At 45.3% G+C, this 17,582-nt stretch overlaps 1 protein-coding gene across 1 annotated transcript in view; it reads left to right on the top strand.

The window, feature by feature from the left end:
- The window catches only part of LOC142934048 (voltage-gated inwardly rectifying potassium channel KCNH2-like), an 88,320-nt gene that overhangs the window by 18,869 nt on the left and 51,869 nt on the right, over window positions 1-17,582 (top strand). The window contains exons 3-4 of the mRNA XM_076078405.1: window positions 6,434-6,598; window positions 13,831-14,293. Of these exons, the coding sequence (XP_075934520.1) occupies window positions 6,434-6,598; window positions 13,831-14,293 (628 nt within the window). The remainder of the gene's footprint in view (window positions 1-6,433; window positions 6,599-13,830; window positions 14,294-17,582) is intronic.

Below are 17,582 nucleotides of genomic sequence, written 5' to 3'. Positions count from 1 at the left end.
CTGAGCACAGAAGACGTCCGTTCGTGCTGTTTCCAGGGGAGAGTGGTTCACGTCTGTCGACCTGAAGGATGCCTATTTCCATGTTCCCATTGTGCTTCACCACAGGCAGTTTCTTCGTTTCGCCTTTCAAGGCTGTCACTTCCAGTTCAGGGTGCTTCCATTTCGGACTCTCCCTCTCCCCACGGGTGTTCACAGGGTGCGTTGCTGCTGCCCTTCCCCACCCTGCAATCACAGGGCATGATTGTCACGGGGCATGATGAGGACTCAAATGCAGACAGTCAGGTGTAGTGAAAGAGGTTTTAATGATAACCAAAAACAAACAGGGAATCCAGGGACAAGACAAAAGACGAAGGGGAAAATCCGGCAGGAAAAGGCAGAACAGGCAGACTGGAAAACCGGGAACAGGACGAGCAAAACGGGCGGGTAGGTCGGAAAACAAACAATGATCTGGCAGTGGGTGTGTGTGCGGCAGGGGTTTAAATAGTGAAGGAGGCAGAGTGAGCAGGTGAGAGTAATGAGCTGAGTGTGACTGGCAGGTGCACTGAATGAACTGATTAGGTGAGTGCGGATCTACAGAAAGAAACAAAGACAGAGAACACACAGGGCAAAGCCTGATCGTGACAATGATAGTACTGCCGTACTTGGACGAGTGGCTGATCTGTGCCCCATCCCGTCTTCAGGCGGCACAGGACATAGCTCGCCTTCTCTCTCATGTGGCCCGGTGGGGCTTCAGGGTGACCATGGAAAAGAGCTCCCTGAGCCCTTCTCAGAGCATAACCTTCATTGGTGTGGCTCTGGATGCAGTCACTGTGAGGGCCTGTCCGTCACCCCAGCGTGTGGACAATATCCTCCACAGCCTCTCCCCCTTCCAAGGGGGCAGGCTGTAGTAGTATGAAAACAGTAACTTCTTGCCCTATCCCCATGGAGGGAGAGAGCATATCTGTCAAAGGTTGTCCCCACGGGCTCGTTCCCATAAGGTTGTCACAACAGATGCCTGACTCTCAGGGTGGGGTGCAGTGTGGCAGAACAGGACTGCTCGGGGGCAGTGGTCTGCTCAAGACCGCATGGAGCATGTCAATGTTCTAGAGCTACGGTCCGTGCACGTCAAACACTTTCTGCCATACTTGAGGGAAAAGCATATGCTTGTCCAGTCAGACAACACCTCTGCTGTGTTACACATCAAGGGGGCACCAGATCCGCAAAGTTACTACGGGTGTCCCGTGCCCTTCTGACATGGGCAGCCCCTCGCCTGACCAGCCTTCGGGCAATGTACCTACCAGGAGAACAGAACCAGGTCACGGACTTCCTGTCCCGTCACAAGCCTCCACCGAAGGAGTGGCGGCTTCATCCAGACATGGTACATAACATCTGGGGCCTCTTCGGCAGGGCAGAGGTGGATCTCTTTACCAGTCCTCTGGGTCAGGATGTCCTGGCTCACACATGGCCAAAGGGTCTTCTTCATGCCTTTCCACTGTTCCCTTTGATCTTGCCAACACTTCTCAGAGTTCTTCAACAGGGCCACAGACTTTTGTTGGTGGCCCCCTATATGGCCAGCCAGGACTTGGATCTCCCTGTTGCACAGACTCTGCTGCAGGACACCACAGGAGGGACCTCCTGTCGCAACTAGGAGGTTGGATTTGGCATCCCAATCCCAGCCGCCTTCAACTATGGGTCTGGCCGCTGGAAGGCCCGACCGGCTGCTGAGTGGCTGCATAGAACCAGTCAGAAAGACTATTCTAAATGCCAGCGTGCCATCTACCCGTCTGCAGTACGAAAACAGGTGGAGGCTGTTTTCTGACCGGTGTGCGGTTCAGAACAAGGACCCAGTACAGTGCCCCGTGCCTGTTGTACTTGAGTTCCTACAGTCCCTCCTAGATAAGGGCCGGTCTCCCTCTAGCCTAAGGGTATACCTGGCTGCAATTTCGTGGCAGCATGCTAAGGTCGACAATGACACAGTAGGGAGCCACAGACTAGTGTCCCTCTTTCTAAAAGGAGCTTTGCGATTGCATCCCCCGAGCGCCCCGAAGGCCCCTGCACGGGACCTACTCTTGGTACTGGACACCCTATACTTGCCTCCTTTTGAACCCCTGGCACGGGCAGAGCCGAGATGGCTGTCGGCCAAAACGTTTTTTCTCCTTGCCATCACTTCAGCTAAACGTGTAGGCAAGCTGCATGCCCTGTCGGTGAGTGAATCATGTCTGAGGTGGAACTCAGATGGCTCGGGTGTCACTTTGTGGCCTAATGCAGCATTTCTCCCAAAGGTGTTGACACGCTCACATATCAACCAGCCTATCCAGCTTGCGCAGTTTGACCCCCCATTAGGAGAGGAGAGGTCAAGGCTGCTGTGCCCAGTGCGGGCCCTCAGAGCTTATGTGGAAGCCACCGCGTGCATACGGCGGTCGGAGCAGCTCTTTATCAGTTATGGTGGGACTAAGAAGGGCTGTGCTCTTTCAAAACAGCGCCTGTCCCACTGGATGGTGGAGGCCATTGCCTATGGATACAAGGCGAGCGACTGTGATCTGCCATCCGGAGTAAAGGGCCACTACCAGGAGTGTCTCCACGTCATGGGCAGCCCTGAGAGGTGTGCCTGTGGAGGATATATGTGCTGCGGCCTCATGGGCATCATCGAGCACGTTCACCAAACACTAGAGTTAACGGTTCTATGAATCCTGGATAACCGCCAGAGATCTTGGTCACTCGGAATCCCGTGAACTCGCGAGAAGATTCCGTAGGACTGATCTCAGGATGACAGGATAACATCCAGTGTTAAGCACTGCCTCTGGCGGTCATCCAGGATTCAACCGTAACCGTAATTACATCCGTAACTTTCATTTGATTTATTAGTCTCTCCTGATTAAAGTAACTTTTGTATTAAAAAAGATTGGTACAGTTCAAGATTTAGTCTTAATGGATTATCACTTTGGAATCATGCCTCGCTATGAAGTGTGTTTGTGTGTGCATGGTCTACAGCAGATGGTCTTCCAGCTGTGTCACTAGGATATCATTAAGGTAGAATAAGTTAGCATGTAGCAACGTTAATCCATCCTGGCTGTCAATTTAGCCCTAACACTAACTCCCCTAGTCTGCCACTGTCCTTCACATACTATCACACACACACACACACACACACACACACACACACACACACACACACACACACACACACACACACACACAGAGTGCACTCCGTTCTGCCTTATTCCTTCATTAAATCCTGTTTCAATGGAAGACCAAGGACAGTCTGTATACATGAAGTTATCCATTCATTATGATGTCAATAGTTGATTGAAAGATTAACAACTATGTTTCCTTCATTGTCAGGAGTTGGAAGTAACCAAGCTTTCTGCTCCAGGCCCATGAATAATACAGCAAATCTAATAAAATGTCCTGCAGTGCTATGTTACACTAAACATTTGGTCAAAATGATTAAAAACATATGTATCACAAGTGTAATTATCAGCACCTTTATCAGCCACACACATTACTTGATTCTCATTGAGGACGTTCATTACTTTCACATAACCTCACAGTACAGTTTATGCTTTTGTCATCAGTCATCAGTAATTATCACAACAAAGCTTCCACTGTGTTGAAATGGTAAAGGTCGATTTACATTAAGGTTAAAGTGCAAAACAATAATTTCCATTTACAGTGTATTTCTCCAAAATATGTATATTTAAGGGACACCCAAGGTGATCAACTAATAAATAATAAGACAATGATGAATATATTTTTGTTTTACAGGTTTTCTGTTTAAATATGCAAGTGAGGCATTCTTTTATTAAATATGTGCACATTGCATACATTTCCAGAACAGAAATCTGAACATTGAATTAAGCCAGGTTCAAAATGATTGTGTCATGTTGTGACATATGAGAGTCAACTGTTTTACAGAGGGAACTTTGGATATCTCAACAAGACCGTCAGCAGCCTTTATAAAATCAATTTTCACCATGTTTTCAGGAATACAATGTCATATAAATCAGGCTTTGAAGGATGTATGAACTAATACCTTCTTAAAAACCTTCAGAATATAGAGAGGAATGAAACTGGAGAGTTTGGTGTATGTAACAGCTACTGAGGTGGAGTTTTCTGGCTAACCCACCCAAAAAATCATTTGTGATATTTTTGATAATAACTCGTATAATTACGTACATTTTGCATGACACTACGGGGGAATAGGGTTAAAATGACCTAGTATATATCACCATGAACCTTTCTGAGTTGATTACTTACATTAAGAGAATTATTCTTTGTATTTTAGGTTTTATGAAATTGTATGTTTAAATATGCACAAATCAGCAAATGTCTAAAACTTTGCAACTTTTGGTGAAGTTAAGAGTAATCTACACACTTGGATAGACAAAGTAGTAATATGAACACTTCTTTCTTTCCACTTTTCTGAAGGAGACATGTTATGGATGCAAAACAGCTCTTACTCTCAAAATTGAGCAGTGCGTGAACACAAATGTTTTTGCCTGTAATGTCCCACCTTTAAATGTTCATTGCTGGCAATGGTGTGCACAGGATGATCCACTCTGACCCATCTAGTTACGCAATTACCAGATAGAATATAGTGTAGGACTTAAGAAATGTGACAGGGAGCATTTCACGAGTGATGTCAAGGTGTACTGCACACACCCTGCTTACACACCTACATCATTGCAGTAAGGTGAGAACTTAGACTACTGGAGGTCAGCAAAGAGTGATTTGTTCCAGTGTGATGAAGCCTATTCTCCTGTCCTACAAGACAAAAATTGAACTCTTTGAAATCCAACAGTGCAGTTTGTGTTACAATCATAGATTGTATATAAGAAGTGGACATTCGTTTGTGGACTGCGGTTTTGAAGCTTCTGGCTCTGCATTTTGGCTCTTGTTTTCTTCTTGTCGCCATCTTGGTTTTTTGGAACGAGAAGCAACAAGAGAACAACAGAACGCTAAATAAAACGTTTTTTTTGGGCGACCGAAATGTTACAATTAACTTACATGAAGTGAAAACACACTGTGAAAGGTTAAAGTTGTAAGATGAAAACACGGACAACTGTCACAAGGTAGCCCGCCCTAAAGCATACTCTGCTTTATCATCATTTACTCTAAATGGACCATCATTTACTAAATGAACATCATGCTGTATTGAGGAAGACTAGAAATGAACGATTGAGACCATAAACTCATGTTTACAATGTTTACTGAGTGTAAGAAGAGGGTCAGAATGGTTAGTGGCACAGAACCGTCTGAGAAGCTGTTATTGCCGTTAAGTGTCTGGAAAAGAGAAGGCACTTTTAAAAAGATCTTTGGCAGGTGATTGGATGAACTATATGTCAATCAAACTCAGGAGAAGAGCAAAAACTATTTTTCCATCAAGAAAAGCCTTCAGTGCCGTTCTTTGCACTTGTTTCAATGAAGAAAAACCCTCCAGGCCTGATAGAACTGATGGTATTGCTAACTTCATCCATTTTTGTTTTGAATGAACAGTCTCTGTGTTTCGCACACACCTGAGCTCCTCACATGACAAAGGTTAGACTTCTATACAATTGGACTTCTTTTTGCAATCAGAGGAGTCGACCTTTAGAATGGCCTTTAGAAAGAATGAAGTTTAAGGCACCTTAGCATTGGCTTGACTTAGCCCACAGGCTCATGGATGTTTAAAACCTTTAATTGCTCTCTGCCATCTTGACTGTGCGGGGGAAGATGGGGGATGGTGGGGAACTGAGAATAGGTAATGCAACAACCATGGTAGTATGACAGGATGAGCCTGCTTTTCTCTAACAACAACTCAAATAATCTACATATATAAACACAATTTTATTACTTTGTTTTATTTTTTATTAAAATGGTTTTAAAGCCATGGAGATTGTTTTAGTTAGTGGGAGGTTTTAGGATATCCAGATTTTATATCTGTGAAGAGGCTCAAGATCACAGTTGACTGGATTTCAACACAGCCTGACAGCTTGAGTGGATCTATGAGGACGGGTGATTCATTGTTCTCCCTCATAGGGCAGTGTACCGTCACAGGGCTACTCTAAAGGGACATTAGTGCATTGGTATGCCGTGCATGTGAAACTACTGCGTTGCCAACAACATGAAGACTCTTTCGCTCTGTTTCAATATTGTGAATTTAATTCTAATATACTGAAAAATATGTAAACTTTTTAGTGTCAGTAGAATCAGTAGACCGACTCGACCAGATGACTGGAGCAGATTTAGGAGGCTGAAGTTGAGTTTTTAAGACGTCAGCACTCAGGTATAAACTGGTATAAACGTCAGGTATAAACTGTTTCAAAATGGTTGAAATGTGGTTTCTGTCTGGTAGCACCATCTAGAGGAATAATTCAGAATTACATGAGTGTCCTGACTTACTTATTTTCCTAAACAGAAGCTCATATCTCATGTTAAAGGAAATGATCTCATGTGTGTCTCTCTGTCGCTGCAGGAGTGTGTTTCCACTGTGCAATAGACGTGGTTCCTGTGAAGAATGAAGTCGGCCTGGTCATCATGTTCATTCTCAACTTTGAGCTCCCCACTGACCCCAGACCAGTCAACAGCTCACCAGCCAGAGAGCTCAACAGAGTGCTGCATATTCCCTGGCTGACCCTGGGTATGTTTCATTTACCGTACACTCAATTCATTTGCGTTTCAAAAAAACAACTTGTTTTACGCTTGTGGATAGTTAGTTTCTTTGTACTTTTCCAAAGAATGTACATTATTCTAAAATAAGGTGCAGCTAACAGTTGTATTTGTTATCAGATAATCAAATTTTTTACTTTTGATTGATTTATTACAAATTTATACCTCAGTATCATCATTAGGTGATGCTTGTCCTTACATCCATGTTCAGCTTAACCTTTCATTGTACAGCGCCACTCAAAATGGGTAGACCATGGCTAACTCGCTGAAGGTACAATGTTAACACTATACTTTGGTTTACATTACCTAAAGCATGATGGGAACCTCAAAACACATTCATCCCAAATTCAATTAAATTCAATTCAATTCAATTTATTTTTGTATAGCCCAAAATCACAAATTACTAATTTGCCTCAGAGGGCTTTACAATATGTACACATTTGACATCCTCTTGTCCCGGGACCCTCACATCGGAACAGGAAAAACTCCCCCAAAAAACCCCTTTAACGGGGAGAAAAGAGGAAGAGACCTGTGGGAGAGCAATAGAGGAGGGATCCCTCTCCCAGGATGGACAGAAGTGCAATAGATGTCATGTGTGGAACAGGATAAGTGAATTACAACACATTCAATGTAATTACAGCACATTCAATGTATGACAGAACCACGGCAGGAGGCAAGATGTGGTCCAGGTATAACCCGGATACACAGGAACCTGTGATGCGAGAAAGCACAGAGACTCTGGTGAAGAAGCAGGTCAATAATGTGCATTAATGGTATCGGTAATATGAATTAGTAATGTGAGTAATAATAAAAGTGATATTAGCAGTTGGAGTCAGCAGGGCCATGGTAGGAGGGAGGACCAGGGTCCAGATGAAACCATGCTCCATGGAAACATGTGAGGAGAGAAAGCACAAGGACTCCGGGGAAGAGACAAAGTCAGTACTGTGCATTAATGGTATCGGTAATAGGGGTAATAATGTTAATAATGAAGATCGTAGTAGATGTCCGCAGGGCCATGGCTGGTGGAAGGACCAGTGTCCAGATAAAACTGGGGTCATGGGAACCTGTGAGGCGAGAAAGCACAAATACTCCGGGGAAGAAGTAAAGTTAGTAATGAGCATTAATGGGACATCAATGCATACAGACAGAGGTGAAGAAGAGGAGAGAGGAGTTCAGTTTGTCCTAGGAAGACCCCCTGTAGTTTTTGCCTATACCAGTTTGTCTAAGGGCCGGTCCAAGGCAAACCTGAGCCAGCCCTAACTATAAGCACTATCAAAGAGGAAAGTCTTAAGCCTACTCTTAAATGTGGCGAGTGTGTCTGACCCCCGGACTAAAACGGGAAGCTGGTTCCACAAAACTGGTGCTTGATAACTGAAGGCTCTGGCTCCCATCCTACTTTTTAAGACTCTAGGAACCACAAATAACCCTGAATTAATGGAGCGCAGCTCTCTAGTAGGGCAGTATGGTACTATAAGCTCTTTAAGATATGATGGTGCCTGACCAATTCGGGCTTTGTAGGTAAGTAAAAGGATTTTAAATTCTATTCTAGATTTTACGGGGAGCCAGTGCAGAGAAGCTAATACATGAGTAATATGATCTCTTTTCTTAGTTCTTGTTAGTACACGAGCTGCAGCATTCTGAATCAACTGGAGAGATTTAAGAGACTTATTAGAGCAGCCTGAAAATAAGGAATTGCAGTAATCTAGTCTAGAGGTAACAAATGCATGAACTAATTTCTCTGCATCGCTTTGAGACAGGATGTGCCTGATTTATTAAATATTACGTAGGTGAAAAAAGGCAGTCCTAGAAATTAGTTTTATCTGAGAGTTAAAAGACAAATCCTGATCAAAGGTAACTCCAAGATTCTTTACGGTGCTGCTGGATGCCAGCGCAATGCCATCTAGAGAAACTATATCATTAGATAACTGATGTCGGAGGTGTTCTGGGCCTAGTAGAATAACTTCAGTTTTGTCTGAGTTTAACATCAGGAAGTTGTAGGTCATCCAGGTTTTTATGTCCTTAAGACATGCTTGCAGTTTAGCAGGCTGATTGGTTTCATCTGGTTTGATCGATATATATAATTGAGTATCATCTGCATAACAATGAAAGTTTATAGAGTGTTTTCTGATAATATTGCCTAAAGGAAGCATATATAAGGTGAACAAGATTGGTCCAAGCACAGAACCTTGTGGAACTCCATAATTGACGTTGGTCTTCATCGAGGCTTCATCGTTTACATAAACAAACTGAGATCGATCCAATAAATAGGATCCAAACCAGTTCAGTGCGGTTCCCTTGATGCCAATATAATGTTCTAGTCTCTGCAACAGAATGTAGTGGTCTATAGTGTCGAACGCAGCACTAAGGTCTAACAGGACAAGAACAGAGACTAGTCCTTTGTCTGATGCGATTAGAAGGTCATTAGTTATTTTTACCAGAGCTGTCTCTGTGCTATGATGCTTTCTAAATCCTGACTGAAAATCCTCAAATAAACTATTGTTACGTAGAAAGTCACACAACTGATTTGCAACTGCTTTCTCAAGGATCTTAGAGAGAAAGGGAAGGTTAGAGATCAGTCTGTAGTTGGCCAACACCTCTGGATCGAGAGTGGGCTTCTTAAGAAGAGGTTTAATTACAGCTATTTTGAAGGACTGTGGTACATGGCCTGTTAGTAAAGACAGGTTGATCATATCTAATAAAGTCGTGCTAATTAATGGTAGCACTTCTTTAAGCAGTCTAGTCGGTATAGGGTCTAAGAGACAGGTAGAAGGTTTAGACGTAGAAATTGTTGAAGTCAGTTTGTCAAGGTCGATGGGAGTAAAGCCATCTAAACATATATCAGGGTTTACAGCTGTTTCTAAGGTTACTCTATTTGTGGAAAGATCGGTACTAGTCGAGGGCAGGAGATTATTAATGTTCTCTCTAATAATTATAATCTTATCATTAAAGAAGTTCATGACGTCATTACTACTGAGGTCTATAGGGATACTCGGCACAACAGAGCTGTGACTCTCTTTCAGCCTGGCTACAGTGCTGAAGAGAAACCTGGGCTTGTTCTTATTATTCTCTATTAACGATGAGTAATAAGCTGCTCTGGCATTACGGAGGGCCTTCTTATACGTTTTAAGACTGTCTCGCCAGACTAACCGAGATTCTTCCAAATTATTGGAACGCCATGTTCTTTCAAGTTTTCGTGATGTTTGCTTTAATTTGCGGGTTTGAGGGTTATACCATGGAGCGAACCTCCTTTGTTTTACTAACTTCTTTTTTAAAGGAGCAATAGAGTCTAGTGTCCTTCTCAGTGAGCTTGTAGCACTATCGACAAGATGATCAATCTGGGTAGGACCAAAGTTACCACAGCAGTCCTCTGTTATATTGAAGCATGGTATTGAGTTAAATAAAGACGGAATCGCTTCTTTAAATTGAGCTACGGTACCATCAGATAAACATCTAGTGTAGTAACTCTTGCTTACCGGTGTACACTCCGTTAGTAGGAATTCAAAGGTTATTAGATAATGGTCCGATAAAAGAGGGTTCTGTGGAAAGACTATTACATCTTCTATGTTAATGCCATAAGTCAGAACCAGGTCGAGAGTGTGGTTAAAACAGTGAGTGGGTTTCTGTACATTCTGACAGAAACCAATCAAATCTAATAATGAGATAAATGCAGTACTGAGGCTATTGTTCTCGACATCCACATGAATATTAAAGTCACCTACAATAATTACTTTATCTGTTTTAAGGACTAGACTTGATAAAAACTGAGAAAATTCCGATAGAAATTCAGAATACGGACCTGGGGCCCGGTACACTATAACACATATAACTGGCTGTATTGTTTTCCACGTTGGGTGTGAAAGACTAAGAACCAGGCTTTCAAATGAGTTATAATCTAGTTTAGGTTTAGGGTTTAATAATAGGCTCGAGTCAAAGATGGCTGCTACTCCACCTCCTCGGCCGGTGCCTCGAGGAACGTGAGTATTGATATGACTTGGAGGAGTTGTTCATTTAGGCTGACATATTCTTCATTACACAGCCAGGTTTCAGTAAGACAAAATAAATCAATATGATTATCTGATATTAGCTCATTTACTAATACAGCTTCAGATGACAAAGATCTGATATTTAAGAGTCCACATTTAATTATCCTATTTTGTTGCACTGTTGCGGTAGTTTTAACTTGGATTAGGTTATTTTGTTTAACTCCTCGATCGTTTATTTTTGATTTAATTAATTGAAGTGGCCGTGGGGCAGACACAGTCTCCATGTGGGTTTGGGTGAGTAACTGCTCTAATGGAAGCTCAGAGGAGTGTGTAAGACTGCAACTCTGCTTCCTGGTCTGAACTCTGCGTTGTCATGGACCAGGTCCATACAGAAACTGGGTCAGATTTGCAGAAATGAGATCTGCTCCATCCAAAGTGGGATGAATGCCGTCCCTCCTAAGCAAACCAGGTTTTCCCGAGAAAGTGTCCCAGTTGTCTACGAAGCCCACATTGTTTGCTGGGCACCACCAAGACAGCCAGCGGTGGAACGATGACATGCGGCTAAACATTTCATCATTGGTCAGATTCGGGAGGGGGCCAGAGAAAACTACGGAGTCCGACATGGTTTTTGCGTATGTACACACAGATTCCACATTAACTTTAGTGATATCAGAGAGCCGTAGCCGGCTGTCATTCCCGCCGACATGAATAACAATCTTACTGTATTTACAGTTATCTTTAGCCAGTACTTTCAGATAGAACTCAATGTCGCCTGCTCTGGCCCCGGGTATACATGTAACTGTAGCCTCTGGTTTCGCTAGCTTCACGTTTCTCAGAATAGAGCTACCTATGACCAGAGTCGGTCTCTCAGCTGAGAAATCAACTCTGCTGGGTGCGGAAGACCCGTTTGTAACGCGAGGTGGCTGCTGGCGAGTTGAGTGCCTCCCGGGAGCAGTCACCCGGCCCCCCGGCTGCTCGGGAGCTGCAGGGAGACGGCTAGCGGGAGCCACGTCTGTTTGGGCCGCACCGGCTACGCCCGCAGTCACCAGCGTCTTAGCTTCCATGGTGCGGAGCCGTACTTCTATCTCGCTAAGCCTTGCATCTAACCGTTGAGTTACCTCCGTCTGCGCCAACGAGTAGGGGTGAAGGGTAGAGGAAGCCCGGGAGGGAGTATTCTCCGTCAGTACTGCGAAGCGGTTGGAGGTGTTTAATGGAAGCTCCCCAGCTGGTTTTCTCAGGAGGCCGCAGCGTACCACCTCCGTCCAGGATGTCGGTTTCGGAGTGGAGCTATGGGTCGGGTCTATAGCAGGTCCTCTCAGCTCGTGGTCGGAGGACCGACTCTCCTCCCCGTCCGCAGGGCCGGGTAGCCAGGGAACAGTGTCCGCAGTGTCCGAGACCAGCTGAGATTGCATAGATGAGATATGCTTTGCCTGGGCCGCCGCTACGGATACGAATCCGTCGATCAGCTGTTCCCTTTTCCGGACTTCAGACTCTAGGCGGTGAAAATCGTCCCTTAACTGTGAGTATGCGAGTTTGCAATCTCCACACAGACCTGGCTGAATGGCCATGTTGGAAGTTCCTGCTTCCGGTTTATCTGAAATGAGAGGGAAAAGGTGATGGCTCTGCTCAGAAGTTCTCACAAAAACAAACAAACAAATGTATGTAGCAGAAGTCGGAAGGCGAGTGAAAGGCGTAAAGGTGTGTGTGATCCGATGGCCTCCACGCTGTCTCAGCTGCAGTTCACACCACACTACAGGCTGGTGATGTGCTGCTCTGTGCTCTCTCGCTGCTGCTCTGTGCTAATGGAAACATAAATTAGATATACTGTATTTTGACTATTGACGTTTCTGAACCAAAAACCACACATGGTTAACATTGTGAAGCGATTGGTTAGGTTAGGTCAGGGGTCGGCAACCTGCGGCTCCGGAGCCGCATGCGGCTCTTCAGCCCCTCTGTTGCGGCTCCCTGAGTCTACATCCACACTAATACGTTTTTGTGTTAAAACTGAGTTTTAACACGAAAACGATCTCCGTCCACACGCCGTGTCAGCACCGTTTTCTAAATGATCTCGGTCCAGACTAAAACGCCTGAAATCGAATATCACGTGACTTCACGTACACTAGGCATGCGGGTCGATGCCGGTGTAAACAGGAAGTAGATTGGTTGCTCAAAGCCGCTAACGTGACTTCAGACGGCCGCTCCGTAGGTCTGATAACGCCGCTGGACACGCTGCTCGCTAATCGCTCCATTAACAGCTGCTTCCTCCGTAATAATGCAGACTTTAACTGAACAACAGCTGCTAGTAAAGACAACAAGGTCAGTAATACCTGTAACTCCTCCGTTTTCGGTGCTTTGAAAACTCCGGCGTAGATGTGCGTCTCATCCTATTACGTCGCTTTCAGCCTTCCAGCCTTTGCAGGTGGCTAATCATGATCTGCAGACCCCCGCCCTCGGTAAACTATCAATGGATAAATCCAAAAAAGAAAAGTCACCGAGGAAAATAGAGAGTTTAATTCTGCGTGGACGTATTCATTTGCTTTCACTGCCAACGATGCTGGCTTACCTGTATGCTTGATATGTGCAAAAAATGTAATGTTGAAAGTCACTTCCAGAACAAGCACACAGCATTTGCTGAAAAGTATCACACTGGAGATGAGTGAAAAAGAGCGATTTCTCAACTGCTGCAGCAAACTGAGAAAGTTTTTTTCTCCTCTTCATAAGAGTTTGATATTGTTCTAACAGGTAAAATTGCAATAAAATGTCAAGAATTGTCTTTATTCTTGTTCTATAATTTCATAAATACAACAAACTATAGTTTTTGTATATATAATATAACTATATACAAAACTTTATAAGCTGTGATTTGAAATAGCTTTTTGCGGCTCCAGACAACTTTTATTTGGTGGAAAATAGGGCAAAATGGCTCTTTGGATAGTAAAGGTTTCCGACCCCTGGGCTAAGGCAACAAGGTTAGAAAAAAGATCACAGTTTGTATGAAAAAATAACTGGGGTGAATAAATAACAACCACCTTTAGCTGACTTTTTATAAAAAGTTGTGCAACAAGACTAACAACTTTGCATAACAAGCGTAAAGTCAGCGTTTACTTTTGGTTTCACATGGTACACAAACAGTGATCTCCTGGGTGAAAGTCCTGTGTTTGTTTGACTGTGAGGTTGTGCTTCAGTGGTGCATATTTCTAAACAAAATTTCTCCATCCAGCTCGGCGGCAGCGTCTGCGCCTCCTCCTGCGATCCCTCAGCTCCAGTACGGGTGTCCTGTCACAGGACACAGAGCTGGGGGCTCCTCATGCCAACCTCCCTCCCCTTGGACACGAGTCTGTGGCCCTGGACAAGCTGCTGTCCCTGCCTGAGAGACAGCAGCTGGAGGAGGCAGGAGCTGGACTACTGTTGTGGGACCAAGAAAGAGAGGCGGAAGAAGAAGAACAAATGAGAGGAGGGCGAAGAGGAGGAGAGAGAGGCAGCTTGGTGGGAACCAGGCGAAGGAGCGAGGGCGACAGAAAGAAAAGGGATGGAGGTGATGTTTGTGGGCTGCTCGTGGATTTAAGTGCAGGGGGAGGAGGAGGGAAAAGAGGCAGGGAGCTCCACACAGGTCTGTCTCCAGCTCCGGCCTCAGCACCTCCAACAATGGCTCTGCCACTTGCCTCCTCACATGCTCCACAAAGGTATTTCAATCTTTTAATTTTCTATTTTATTTGGTTATTGTGATTGTATCTACTTTTGATGATACATGTGACTGGTAACCCTTTACCTCAACTCCCATTTAAGCTTCATAATCATTATATAAACATAAAATAAGTGGTTTATATCACAATATAATGTGGTGCAGGGGTCCCTAATAGGCGGACCGCAGTGCGGATCCGTACCCAGATGCCGTTGTATCCGGACCCAGGACCTAAAACCGATAGATAATTGAGAATTATTACATTTTGACGGAGCGCTTCTATTTTAACCGGCGCAGCTTTTTCAGCCTTTATGGCACTTTTTCAGCGGTGCAGGAAACAAACTGACCAATGCGTTGTAAATCACATCACGTGATGCAGCTCAGCCAAACAAATATGGGTATTCTGACCCGAGTGAGATGTACCACACACCATGACACACGGGGCTGAGACGAGGAAAGAGAATGAAGAGCAGGACAATTGTGCGAATCAGAGAAGTTATTTCACATGACGTACTCCAAAGAGAGAGAAGTGGTCAGAGAGACCAGAGTCATTATCTGTTAATGAACAGACTCTCATAGGTCAATTCATCCCACGGACAGTTTGAAACCAGTGTGTCCCACATGTTCAGAGACCGTGACGAGTATTAAAAGCAATAATATGAAGCGTAACTACGAGACACAGCACAACTCTTTTGAGCAAACGTACCCACTCACATCTGAAATGAAGACACAGAAGTTCAGCAGTTCCCCTCCCCCCCTTCAGCTTGACGGCTTCCCTCACCTCCGGTGTCCACCACCGGGTTCTCGGGTTGCCGCCACGACAGGCACCGATGACCTTCCGGCCACAGCTCCTAGCGGCCGCGTCCACAATAGAGGCTTTGAACCATTCGGATTCCATGTCCCCAACCTCCCTCGGGATGTGTGAGAAGTTCTTCCGGAGGTGGGAGTTAAAGACCTCCCAGACAGGGTCCTCCGCCAGATGTTCCCAGTTCACCCTCACTATACGTTTGGGCTTGCCAGGTCTTTCCAACCGGTTCCCTCGCCATCTGATCCAACTCACCACCAGGTGGTGATAAGTTGACAGCTCTGTTCCTCTCTTCACCCGAGTGTCCAAGACATATGGCCGCAGATCAGATGATACGATTAGAAAGTCAATCATTGATCTCCGGCCTAAGGTGTTCTGGTACCAGGTACACTTATGAGCCACCTTATATTCGAACATGGTGTTCGTTATGGCCAAACCGTGGCTAGCACAGAAGTCCAATAACGAGACACCACTCAGGTTCAGATCGGGCAAGCCGTTCCTCCCAATCACCCCCTGCCAGGTTTCTCCGTCATTGCCCACGTGAGCGTTGAAGTCCCACAGGAGAACTATGGAGTCGGCAGGCGGCGCCCTTTCCAGGACCCCTCCCACCGACTCCAAGAAGGCCGGATACTCCGAACTGCTGTTTGGTGCATAAGCACAAACCACAGTCAGAGCCTTGCTCCCCGCAACCCGTAGGCACATGGAGGCAACCCTCTCATTCTCCAGGGAGAACTACAACACAGCGGCACTCCACTCCCGCCCGGCGCCTCTCATCTTGGGCAACTCCAGAAAAGGACAAAGTCCAACCCCTCTCCAGGAACTTGGTTCCAGAGCCAGTGCTGTGTGTGGAGGTGAGTCCAACTATATCTAGGTGGTATCACTCCACCTCCTGCACCAGCTCCGGCTCTTTCCCTGCTGGCGAGGTGACGTTCCACATCCCTAGAGCTAGTCCATGCTGCCGGCGATCGGCTCGCCCAGGCCTTCCGCCTGACCCGCCACCCGGTCTGCATTGCACCCGACCCCGATACTTGTCTCTGCGGGTGGTGGGTCCACAGGGTGGCTGCTCCATGTTGTTTCTTCGGGCTGAGCCCGACCGGGCCCCATGGGCGAAGGCCTGGCCACCAGACGCTCGCCGACGAGCTCCCCTCCTGGGTCTGGCTCCGGGAGGGTGCCCCGGTTTCCCTGGTCCGGGTGAGGTGGCTGAAGACCGTGGGCTGATTATCATCAGGGTCATTTGAACCGCTCTTAGTCTGGGCTCTCCCCTGAGACCTGTTTGTCTTGGGAGACCCTACCAGGAGCTAATGCCCCGGACAACATAGCTCCCAGGATCACTGAACCACTCAAACTCCTCCACCACATTAAGGTGGCGATTCGCGGATGGAGAAGTTACGTTACAAATTAGTTATTTTAACCCAAAGTTTGATCTTTTCTTTTCTCAACCTAAAAACTTAGTTTTTTTTCCTAAATTGTTCCATGGTTGTTCCATGTCATTTTAACACATTCCTTGCCACAACCATGTGATGTGCTGTTAGCGTTCGTTGTGTTTTACCAACCTTCCTGAAAGATGTTTCAAGTGTTTAAATCCACTTGCTGTCCAGACAGTTTCCCCTCTGAAAATAAGACATGGAATGCAGAACAGGATTTTTTTTGACATGCTAGCAGCCAAGTTTTCCTTTTGGTGTACACACCCTACAAAGCAATATGTTTTGAGAGAAGGGATTTTATTCAGAATGTGATGAAAAATTGCAACCATTTTCTGAAATAGACAAAGTTTAGTCTGCTACTATTGTATCTGAAATAGAGAAAAGCCTATAACTTCCTCTGTACCACAGCGTCCTCTGGTGGGGCCGTGCCCCACGGGCCCTTAATGCACATATTTCTGTGAGAACACGTTGTTGGCTTTACGTTAGGTGGGGACAGTACATTTATGTTCACAATGAATTGCAGTTGTTCGTCTTCATTTATAAAACATGGTTACCTCCCTTTTCTATTGGTCCAGGGGAGGATTAGGGACTAACATAAAACAATCCAAATGATAAACAAATAGCCCATGTTACATAAACAATATTTATTTGTCTCACGTACAATTCGGAGTGAGTGAGTCACAACACAAGATTGGGAGAGGATGGGACAGGTGTGGTTGTGCCAAACAATTGAAACCAATATAACGAAACTTGGCCTAACTACCTAACCTCTGAAATCAAACACACAAAATGGCTTCTCTAGCTTATCTAAATGTGCTCGACCAAAACCCAAATACAGATGAGGCACCGACCAATAATCCTAGTGTATCTAGACACAGCAAATCTTAGTGATGTGACCTTTCGTATCGAGGCTTTGAAGCTTGTGTCGAGTAATCCAGGAAGATTTTTATGAGGCGCGTATCGAGGCTTGTGTTGATGACATATGTGGTGACGTTCGAAGCCTCGCCAGCCGGCCATACCACGTGACTGATTCAGGAAATAGTTCACGGGTCTGGCGTGCA

The sequence above is a fragment of the Anarhichas minor genome, unplaced genomic scaffold (genome assembly GCF_050575085.1).
Source record: "Anarhichas minor isolate MPS153535 unplaced genomic scaffold, ASM5057508v1 ptg000006l, whole genome shotgun sequence".
Taxonomy (NCBI): Eukaryota; Metazoa; Chordata; class Actinopteri; order Perciformes; family Anarhichadidae; genus Anarhichas; species Anarhichas minor.
Note: the sequence above shows the minus strand (reverse complement) of the source record. Positions and strands in the feature narration are given on the sequence as shown.